Below are 11,349 nucleotides of genomic sequence, written 5' to 3'. Positions count from 1 at the left end.
GATATATTTAATGACCCCTCTTTAATGAACCATGGGCTACACTTTTGTATCGTCTTAACGTATGCCCTAACTGTTCTTGATTTTACTGAGATGCCTTCTTCCTCTAGCAATTTACTTAACACCCTTTCGGTTTGGTTTTTACTAATTTTTAATTCCATATTTCTGCTATAAAAATAACACAACCCAACAAGATAACACAAAACAAAACCGAAGCAAAACGGAACAAAAAATCGTTGTATCAGTTTTTCTATTTTCTTGACATGTGGATTTGTGGTCTATCTCTATCTCTTCCTCAGGGGCGAACAACTTCAAACCTTGAGCCAACCATTTTCCCCAGTTTGCCTGAGAAAGTTCTAGGGACAGGCAGCTTGAAACAAAAACAAAACAAATCAAAACAAGAACACATTGTTTTTTGAAATGGTCACCCATTCTCTCGCCCTGCCCTCAGGGGCGAGCAATTTCACTTACCCCCAAGCTTCAGGCGTCCCCCAAATGCGGCAGTCTGGCTGGGCACAAAATAACCAGGAGACACTTGTAGGTTCAAACTGGAACTCCTTTATTGCCCGAACTCCCACGCATGCCACCCACAGACCCTTCCAGGAACTCCCTCCCCTGGAACTTCCTCTGCCCTGCACCAGGCTCCCTAAGAACTCAATGGGAATTCAAAGGGAATTCCCAGAGAACTCAACGGGAACTCAAAGGGCCCATATACAACTGAATACACAGCCTGTTTCAATCCAGCATCATCCAGTCACAGCAATCATACACAGCTTAACTTAATTATCATCATCCTAATGGCTCGCTGGCTTCACCTCTCAACCACTCCTTCTGGTAAAATGCCAGGTGCCATTCCGACTCCACTGTGGCTCTCAAGAACTAATGTCTCCAAACAAAATAAAAAAAAAAATATGTGGTGAGTGCTTTATTATTCATGGTTTACAAGCAATATTATATATAAAAAAGTCATTTTTAAAACAACTAGGTTTGCTGGAAAGTGTCCTTTGCCCCTTTGCACCATGAACTTTGGCACCGTTAACACCTGAGTCCTTTGTATTAAACATACCCTTTGTGTAGGTCCTGGGCAAACCTTGAGGACTTCTGAGGTCTCAGCTCACTCCCCAAGCCCCATCATCAACGTTAGAAACTTGGGGAAATGCACACACACTGTTTCACTTTCTGAGTCCTTCTCCCTACTGGACATGTCCAAAGAGGTGGTGGCCTGGTCATGAGTTAAGAAGCTCCCCCAAGGTCCTCATTGACGATTCGTAGAGAAATCTGAAACACAAAGACTGACTCAGCTACAGGAAAAAAAAGGCCAGATTATCCAAGTGTACATTTCCAAAGGAACACAACCAGGGCACACCTGAGGGTGCGGCAGGGCCACCTGGCAATGGTGCCTGTGTGCACCCAGTCAGGTCGGCCCTCGGAAGCTTCCTCAGGACCTCCTCTCAGCCGCACCTCAGATCCACGGCACAGGGAGAAGCACACAGGGAGAAGCACACTATTCTGGCCCAGTCTCCCCTGCTGCACAGAGGAGGCTCTGGCCTGCTCTGCAGCAGGACAGTCCCTGCCAGCTCTGACGCCTTGAGGCCTCTGGGCACCTGGCCCTGCCTGTCCAGCCAGGGGGTGAGAGGGCTCACTGCGCTTCCTCCCAGGCTCTGCTCCCACTCCTAAGGTCCTGTTCCCATCAAGACTCCTGCCTGAGGCTGGCACCTTGCCTCTGCTCCTACAACTGAGCGCACCCCTGCAAGCCAGAGGCTCAGCCCCAGGGCTTCACCAGCTGGTACCTCCTGGACAGCTCCACTGGGCACAGCAGCCTGCCCTTCACCCCAGATAACACCGCAGCTACACTGAAACTCCTGAGTCTGCAGACGCTGTTTCCTGATCTTGTGCCCACCGCTGAGATGATGCCCTTCTGCCTGATGCAGCCTTGCAGACTGTCCAGCCATCTGATCAGGTGAAGCACAATGGCCACTTTGAATGTTCTCGAGGTCATGCTACGAGCCAGGCGAGCTCTACTCTGAAGTGTTGGGCTCAGTCAGTGCACCCAGGTCACACTACCTTGCAGTGAGCACGAGGCCACTGTGCACACACCTGCACCCGCACCTCATGACAGATCCAGAGAGCTCTCTGCAGAGTCTGCCTGGAGCTCAGTAAGTCTGTCCAGTCACTCAGAGGTACATGTGCTTTCTACATGGACCCACACAGATTTAAGGGAAGAAAACAGACTTGTCCAGGTCCTCTGTCCCTCAAGACCCCCTCCCTCGGCACTGGGTCTTGTGTGCCAGGCAGCACCGAGACAACTGGCCTGGACCTCATGGAGAGGGCCTCTGCAGTATGATGTGGCAGCAGCTCTGGCAGAGCTCCTGGGGCTGGCCCCTCCTGCCTTTTGCTGGCCCACCACCAAATGAGGTGCCCCAAGCGGGGCCAGAAATGACGGGCACGGGGCCCAAGGATGCCACACACACAGGGCTGGGGGCACCTGCCCCTGCAGGGGTGCCAGGAGCCCAGCTCCTCAGGAGCGGGAGGACCTCACAGGACCAACTGCTGCCCTAGGTGGTCTTGCTTCCTCCAGGTCTCCTGCCAAGCCCTGGGCCTGGGGAGAACAGTGCTCCAGCTCCGCCTCCTGCCAATCCGGAGCTGGAGCCGAACAGGAGAGGGGCAGAGTCACGGCCACCCAGCACCTAGACTCCAATCCTTAAAACACCGCCGTCTCCTCAGGGAGCATGAGCGCGTGAACCCTGAAGAAAAAGACATGAGGCTGTCTTGGCAGACTGCCTGCGCACCTCAGCATTGCCCCACCGGCCACACCCATGCCAGCCACAAGGCTGGCACACTCCCTGGCCACTCAGGATGGGCAGGGCTCAGTACAGAGGGTCCTGGGACCAAACTGGATGCCAGGCGGATGCTGGGAGCCCCACAGCAGGCCACCCCTTTGCTCTGCTGCTGCTTGAGGGCTGGGTCAGTGCACTGTGAGGACCCAAGAAGCAATGACAACTGCGGAACAAGAGGAAGAGAACTTGGGGCTTTACAGCTAAAGGGACAGCAGCAGAACCTCAGGCCACCAAGCCTAGTGGGCTGTGGATCTCCTTGTGCATAAGATGTGAGAACCGGGGGGTGAGTTCACTGGGCTCTGAGTCTGTAAAGTGCAGGACCCAGGCTCAGCATCTGTGAAGTGGCCAAGGCAGCACCCTGTGGTCACCAAGGACCCATGCACTGAGCAAAGAGCAGGATGAAGGACATCACCATCCCTCAAGAGGGGCTTGTGTGTAAGAGACGGGGTGTGCTCTAAGGAAGCCAGAGAAAGGCCTGCCCAGGAGCACGTGGAGGAGTGCTGAGACCAGAAAGCATGACAGCTGCTCTCCTCCAGCCCTGCTCAGCCACTGCACCCCAGGCCACCCTCACGGCCCAGAGCAGACCAACGAGGCACACGTTGTGCAGCAGCACGACCACAGTGCATGTCCTCAGTGGGAAGACTTGGGCGGTGGCCCAACCTTCAGAAAGGCTCACACGTCTGTGACCTCAAAGTAAAAGGTGTTGTCTTCACACTAGTGATGGTTAAAATAGCTCCTTGGCACACACAAGTTCTTCCCCTGGGGAGACGCGTCCAACGTAGCTCTGCGCTGGGTGAGGCAGCGGAGGCACAGTAAGCAGCAGTTTTCATTCAGCACCCCAACCAGCCAACCAGTACCAACCCCGCTGGGAGGAAAGCTGATTCCTCGCTTCTGAATCGAGGCCCACTGTATAGACACCCCTGGAACAAGGGCTCCTGGAGCCTTGGAGATGGTAGCTGGCCAAGGTTCTCGGGGCCAACACCAAACCAGGTCATTCAGAAACACACTCTGAATGTGACATCGCAACTGCTTCCTCCCGTCAGATGGATGCTTTGCTTCCACCATTTTTTAGACTGATTTCCCAGCGCTGGCTCTGCTGGGTTGCTGCTGGCACAGGGGAGGGACCAGCAATGCAGAGCACTGGCTCCCCCTACTACTGAGAGGACTGCCCAGAGTGCGAGGCCTGGCGGGAACAGCTCACCGCACCACATGGGCAGCACACAGGCTGTCCACAGCCAGCTCTGCTCTCAGAGCTTCTAGCTCCTCAGGCCCTGCTCAGTGGCAGGAGTTAAGAGACACTGGTGAAGGGCAATGAGGCTTTGCAGCAGGAGCCCAAGTCCACTTCCCCTCAGCAGTAAAAACACTTGACACCCAAAACGGTGTCCTCACTAATGGCATTTTAAAATAAAGATGAGTCAATACTCCTAGAGCTGTAATTGTGGTCGCCCTGTTGAGTTGTGTGGCTGATACACACTTTTTATGCTGCGCGTGTTTTCTGATGCACAAAAGCTCCAGCCATCTCAAAATAAGGTCATTATCTTGGAGAGTTCATGCTCAGAATCAGAGCCCTCTGCAGAGGGCAGAGGTGCTGCTGTTAAATCACCCTACAGGCAGTGTGCTCAGGCTGCACCCGCCCTGGGTGACTCCATGGTGTGCAGAGCAGAGGCTCTCAGCTGCGCCTGACCCTTAGTGATCCCATGATTCACAGAACACCAGTTCTCAGAGGGCATCTGCCCTGAGTGATCCCATTTTTTAAAGCTGTTGTTTGTCTTGAACTACTCCATTTTGAGTACCAGAGCCAAGTGTAATGACTCCATACCTGGTTTGTACAGTAAACAAGCAACACCTGCCCAGCACCACCATAAGGCATGACTTAATAAATAACTTTCATGTTCTAACTTATCAAACTGAATCCCAAGTTCCTGGACATGTGGCCGACCCAAATCCCATCAGGAACAACAGACATGGGACCTAGCCAACCCAACCTCACCAGATGCAGCCGCCCTACTTTAGGCCCATAAAAGAAAAAGCCTGTAAGACTGTCCACAGTGGCACCCTGACCCTGTCACCTGGGACTAGTCATGAGCCTTGCCCAGGAAAATGGCCACAGGCATGAATCTCCCATGTCCGGTCCCACTGGGCTTCAGCAGAGAGCAGTTTTTCCTGCCCTTGGAGGTTATGCATGGCCCACTCAAGCTAACACTGCCTTCCATGGGGACCCTCTGCCTTGACGACTCTGCAGAACTGCTTGCTAAGACCCTCACCTGACCACCCACAGTGGCTCTGGGACTCTGCCTTCAAGCCTCTGCCTGTGCTCCTGGCTCAGCATCCTGTGATTTTTTCTTCTCTTTCTTAGTCTGTAAATGCCATCGTGTGAAGTCTCCTTTGTGACTTGAGAGTTAGAGATGTTAGAAGTGAAGGCTGTAATAGAAGAACGCGTCACCTACTGGTGACCGTCAGTGACCTGCCACTGCTAGGTGGTGCAGCCTGTGACGCGATGGTTCCCAGTGAATCCCGACATTGTGGAAAGACAGACACGTTGGGGGTGTGTGTTGATGGCATCACCACAGCATGATGGTGTGTGTTCATCACACTGCCACATGGAAACCTTGAAAATTGAGGAGTAAAGAGAACAAATACTGAAGAGAAAAAAGCAAAAAAACCCAGCAAAACATTTAAAAGCATGGGACAGCAGTGAAGGTCCTACACATGCACAACAGGAGCTCCAAAAGGAAAAGCAGATGGAAAGGAAAGTGTGAAGCAATGGCAACCTAGAGTTCCCACATCAGGGTCAGACACCAGGCGCAGCTCAGGGAGCCCAGGTGCCACTGCACAGGACAAACACTTAACATCACATGGGGGCAAACCATGTTCAACGTTCAAAAAGTCAGAGAAAATCCTGAAAGACAGGGAAAATACCTCCTGTACTGAGAAGCAAAGCTCAGAATTTCACCTGATAAGCACAGTTACAGGAGGAAGCGTTTACTTCAGATCTCAGTTCAGAGAGCCACCCCTATTTCTAGGGCTGAGATGAGGCAGCACATCATGGTGGGTGTGCTGGAGGAAAGAAGATGGAGGAAGCAGAGGGGGAGCTGCGCCCAATCAAGACAAAACAAATACCAAAGGCAAATGCCAATCAAAATCCCAACGGCATTTCTTGTAGAAATAGAGAAAGCAATCATGAAATTCATATGGAAAAATAAAAGACCCAGAATAGCAAAAACAATGCTAAGCAGGAAGTGTGAATCAGGCGGCATAGCTATACCAGACTTCAAACTATACTACAGAGCAATAGTAACAAAAACAGCATGGTACTGGTACCAAAACAGGCGGGTGGACCAATGGTACAGAATAGAGGACACAGAAACCAATCCACAAAACTACAACTATCTTATATTTGATAAAGGGGCTAAAAGCATGCAATGGAAGAAGAATAGCATCTTCAACAAATGGTGTTGGGAAAACTGGAAATCCATATGCAACAAAATGAAGCTGAATCCCTTTCTCTCGCCATGCACAAAAGTTAACTCAAAGTGGTTCAAGGAACTTGATATCAAATCAGAGACATGGCGTCTGATAGAAGAAAAAGTTGGCTATGATCTACATACTGTGGGGTAGGGCTCCAAATTCCTCAATAGGACACCCATAGCACAAGTGTTAATAACTAGAATCAACAAATGGGACTTACTCAAACTAAAAAGTTTTTTCTCAGCAAAAGAAACAATAAGAGAGGTAAATAGGGAGTCTACGACCTGGGAACAAATCTTTACTCCTCACACTTCAGACAGAGCCCTAATATCCAGAATATACAAAGAGCTAAAAAATTAGACAATAAGATAACAAATAACCCAATCAACAAATGGGCCAAGGACCTGAACAGAAATTTCTCAGAGGAGGACATACAATCATATAACAAGTATATGAAAAAATGCTCACCATCTCTAGCAGTCAGAGAAATGCAAATCAAAACCACCCTAAGATACCATCTCACTCCAGTAAGATTGGCAGCCATTATGAAGTCAAACAACAAGTGCTGGCGAGGATGTGGGGAAAAGGGTACTCTTGTACATTGCTGGTGGGACTGCAAATTGGTGCGGCCAATTTGGAAAGCAGTATGGAGATTTCTTGGAAAGCTCGGAATGGAACCACCATTTGACCCAGCTATTCCCCTACTCGGTCTATCCCTAAAGACCTAAAAAGAGCACACTATAGGGACACTGCTACATTCATGTTCATAGCAGCACAATTCACAATAGCAAGACTGTGGAACCAACCTAGATGCCCTTCAATAGACGAATGGATAAAAAAAAATGTGGCATTTATACTCAATGGAGTATTACTCTGCATTAAGAAATGACAAAATCATAGAATTTGGAGGGAAATGGATGGCATTAGAGCAGATTATGCTAAGTGAAGCTAGCCAATCCCTTAAAAACAAATGCCAAATGTCTTCTTTGATATAAGGAGAGTAACTAAGAACAGAGTAGGGACGAAGAGCATGAGAAGAAGATTAACATTAAACAGGGATGAGAGGTGGGAGGGAAAGGGAGAGAGAAGGGAAATTGCATGTAAATGGAAGGAGACCCTCAGGGGTATACAAAATTACATATAAGAGGAAGTGAGGGGAAAGGAGGAAAAATATAAGGGGGGAGAAATGAATTACAGTAGAGGGGGTAGAGAGAGAAGAGGGGAGGGGAGGGGGGAGGGGGGATAGTAGAGGATAGGAAAGGCAGCAGAATACAACAGACACCAGAATGGCAATATGTAAATCAATGGTTGTGCAACTGATGTGATTCTGCAATCTGTACATGGGGTAAAAATGGGAGTTCATATCCCACTTGAATCAAAGTGTGAAATATGATATATCAAGAACTATGTAATGTTTTGAACAACCTACAATAAAAATTAATTTAAAAAATAAAACAACAACAACAACAACAACAACAAAAAAACAAATACCAAAGGCACAGACCACCTCCTCCAGCACCCCCCACCTGTCCACAGTCACCACCCAATCAATCCTTGTCAGGGGACTAATGACAGATGAGGTCAGACTCACAGCCCACTCATGCCATCACTCCTCTCAGCCCCAGGAAGGCAGCCAGCTGCCTATGGACTGAGACCTCTGAAGCTGTGAGCCCCCAGAAAAAACCTTCCTCCTCTAATTGTCAGGTCTTTTGTCACAGCATTGAAAAAGCTGACTAGAACACAGTCTGATTTCAAAATGGGCTAAAGATCTCAATAGACACTTTTTCAAAGAAGTAATTCAGAGGGCAAATAAGTGAATGAAAAGAAGTACAGCACCATGAGTTCAGGGAAAAAACAAGATACCACTCCACACCACATTAAAACAAGATACCACTTCACACCTGATAAAATGTCCCCAATCTGGAGTGCTGGCCACACCAAATGCCAGCAAGGACGTGGAGCGGCAGGAACTGTCTTCCATGGTGGAGGAAGGGCAAAGCGGCAGCCCTGCTGGAGGACATGTGAACCACTGCTTATAGAACTGACCTCACTCTGTGACTCAGCAACAGTCTTCCTTGGTCTGTACCCACAGGAGTAAAACACTTAGTCACACAAAACCTGCGTACAGCTGTGTTTGTGGTTCCCACACCTGGAAGTAGCCCAGCTGTCTCAGCAGGCGTGGAGGACAACCCCCTGTCCACGTGATGGGGCTAAGGGTACCCAGAGGACTGGCGAGGCGTTCCTTTCTGGGTGTGATGGGAAGAGTGTATCCAGAGGACCGCAGCTCCTAAACTGGAGTGTCCAGAGTAAGAACCATGTGCCTAATGAACAGACGGACACATCTGCTCTTTCCTCTGGGGCTGACACCTTTCTCTTGACCTTTGATGTCAGCACTCTGGGTTCCGTAGTCTTCAAGCTCCCCCAGAGTCCCTGGCCTTGGCAGTTACACTGTTACCCCCCTAGTTCTCAGTCCTGTGGACTGGGCCTGAGCCACATGACTGACTTCCCTGGCTCTCCAGCTGGCACACAGCCTAGGGAGGGACTGCTGAGCCCTCGTAACGCTGCAACCAATCCCAAGATGCTGCTGTCCTCTTACACATCTAGGTATAAACTCTGCAGATTCAGAGGGAGGGAGGATCAACAGGTGGCACATACAGGGATTCAGGGCAGGGGAACCACTCTCTGTGCAGTACTGCAGTGAAGGGGATAGGTCCTCTTACGTTTGTTCAAACTTCAGAAGGTTCAAAACCAAGAGCGAGCTCTAATGTGCACCACGGAGCTTGGGTGATAGTGATGTGTCTGACAAGTGTGCCCCAGGTATGGCATGCCAACAGTGGGAGGTGCATTATGTTGGGGGCATGGGCATATGGAAAACCACAGCACTTTCTCTTCCATCTTGCTATGGACCTCAACTTCGTTCAAAATTTTCTGGTGTTCTTGGGAATCAAATCCAGGGCCTCTGCCACAGAGCAATATCCCAGCCCTACAAAATTAAGTCTTAGAATAAAACCCATTGATTCTAACATTGAAAGAATTGTTATTAGCAGATTTACTAACAGCCAGCCCTCTGTGTCTGTGGGCTGCACATGCATACACACAAGCAACCACAGATTGAAAATATTTTTAAAACTCCGGTCTTCACTGAACATGTGCACACTTTTTTCCTTGTTGTTATTCCCTAAACCATGCAGTGTATCAACTATTCACACAGTGTCGACATGGCACGGGGCATTAGTGACCTAGAGATGATCAGAGGGGCAGCAGGAGAGGCACGGATGACCCAGCAGTTTCTCCCCCTGCGTCCAGGAACCGTCCCTGAGGGTACTGAGGGCATCATCTCTCCCCTTTGTTCCTCAAGTACCCTCTCCTCCCTTCTTCTGCTACCAGTGCAGTGGGGCTTCTTTTCACGGGGGTGGAAAAGGGACTCTAGGCTGTAGACAACAGAGGTGAGGCTCTGGGGACAGGACAGGCCTGGGGACGGAAGGAGACCCAACAAAGTGAGGCTGTGTGGTTCACAGCATGCTGCCATGAGCGCGTGACTCAAAGCCACCTTGCTCCTGGCATGTGGCAGTCTGCGTGGCTTCACTGGACTGACTGCACGCAGCATCACCCACACACCTGAATATCATGGTGTTAGCCTGTGATGTGTGTTCAGAGTAGAATGTCACATAAGTACCATCTAAAACTGCCGACTGTCTAAGCCTTTAACAATTGAGAAAAGCAAAAAAAAATTCTTAAAATCTGAAGTGAGTTTCAAAGAAACCAGGCCTTGCCACTACATTCTGAGAGTTCCCAGTTGAGTCAACAGGGTCTCATTTCACTGACAGTGATTAAAACCAGGGCCCACGGGACAGAAATGGATCCCATGACCTCCAGGCAACTCAGTTCTCAATCATATTTGTAAGGCCGATTTCTAGAAAGTGAGCATCCAGGTGATTGTGACTATGAAACAAGTCATGAAAGCTACTTTGGACGTCCACTTATAAATTCAGGGTTTTTGAAAGCCTTTCTCCAAGGGGAGCAGCCAACCTGGAGTGGAGTTTGTCACCCTGGTACGTGTAAAGCAAGGACAGCCTGCTCCAGAGCCTCAGGAAGAGCAAGCAACACTGTCCTCCCAGAGAGGAGGGGAGCAGCTCCTCAGAGGCCCAGGAAGGGCCATGCCACCCAGCATGGCGATCGCGGGAAGAGGCACTGTGCTCAGGAAATGCCCCGCTGCAAAGTGTGGCGAGCCAGCAAAAGCCACGTCTGCCTGGAGAGCTTCTGAGCTAACGCCCTTCTCTTTCCAGAGCAGAAAGTGCCACGTGACCACTCTTCCCTGAGACACACAGAAGTGCCTCCCTCTTCCTCCACGCTTCTGAGCTGCTAACCTTCAGATGGCGCCCACTCACCTCTCTAGGCTGTCCTCTTCCAGGGTGATCTCCATGAAGGCCTTCAGCTTTCTGTGCACAGTGGCCGCAGTCTCCTTTACTTTGGAACTTCTGTGTTTACCTGTGACAAGAACATAGTAGGAGAGGGGGGGAACGCAGTGTCACCACAGAGGCCCGGGATGCTCTGCACATGCAGCCACTCCACGTGCCTTCCAGCCGACCCACCCAGGGATGCTGTCAAGGTCCAGCGTGTACTCGTGGAAGCTCGGCCCTGGGCAGAGTCCCGGGGCTCTGACCCAGCAGCCCTAAAGAAGCTCTCTGCCACATACCAAACAGAGGGGCAATGGGCATACTTCAGAGCTCCCCCCCAGTTTAGGCATGGTGGACACTCAGCACCCCAGGCTCCATCCTCACAGCTCCTTGTGGGCGCTGCCCCTCATGCTGTGCATTTAAACTCAGGGGTCCCTTGGAGAAGCGCATGGACCTTCAATGTGGCACCTCCCTGGTGTTGTGCATTTTAACTCGGGGCGGGGGGTGGGGGGAGGTTCCTCTTAGACAAGTCTTTTCTGTGCCTAATCAAGTCCAACAAAGTTAAAAAATAGTACATATTGGGCTGGGATTGTGGCTCAGCCGTAGAGAGTTCGCTTAGCATAGGCGTGACCCGGGTTCGATTCTCAGCA

At 50.3% G+C, this 11,349-nt stretch overlaps 1 protein-coding gene across 2 annotated transcripts in view; it reads right to left on the bottom strand.

Annotated features, from left to right (window-relative positions):
• Positions 1 to 532: 532 nt before the first annotated feature.
• Positions 533 to 11,349, bottom strand: part of Ncapg2 (non-SMC condensin II complex subunit G2) — a 68,698-nt gene continuing 57,881 nt past the window's right edge. For both annotated transcript variants that reach the window (XM_076859344.2, XM_076859352.2), the window contains exons 27-28: positions 10,691 to 10,790; positions 533 to 1,275 (exon numbers count right to left, since the gene is read on the bottom strand). In XM_076859344.2, the coding sequence (XP_076715459.2) occupies positions 1,224 to 1,275; positions 10,691 to 10,790 (152 nt within the window). In that variant the 3' untranslated portion in view covers positions 533 to 1,223. The remainder of the gene's footprint in view (positions 1,276 to 10,690; positions 10,791 to 11,349) is intronic.

This window comes from Callospermophilus lateralis, chromosome 1 (assembly GCF_048772815.1).
Source record: "Callospermophilus lateralis isolate mCalLat2 chromosome 1, mCalLat2.hap1, whole genome shotgun sequence".
NCBI lineage: Eukaryota > Metazoa > Chordata > Mammalia > Rodentia > Sciuridae > Callospermophilus > Callospermophilus lateralis.
The sequence above is the reverse complement of the archived record's forward strand: the minus strand, read 5'-3'. Positions and strand labels throughout refer to the sequence as shown.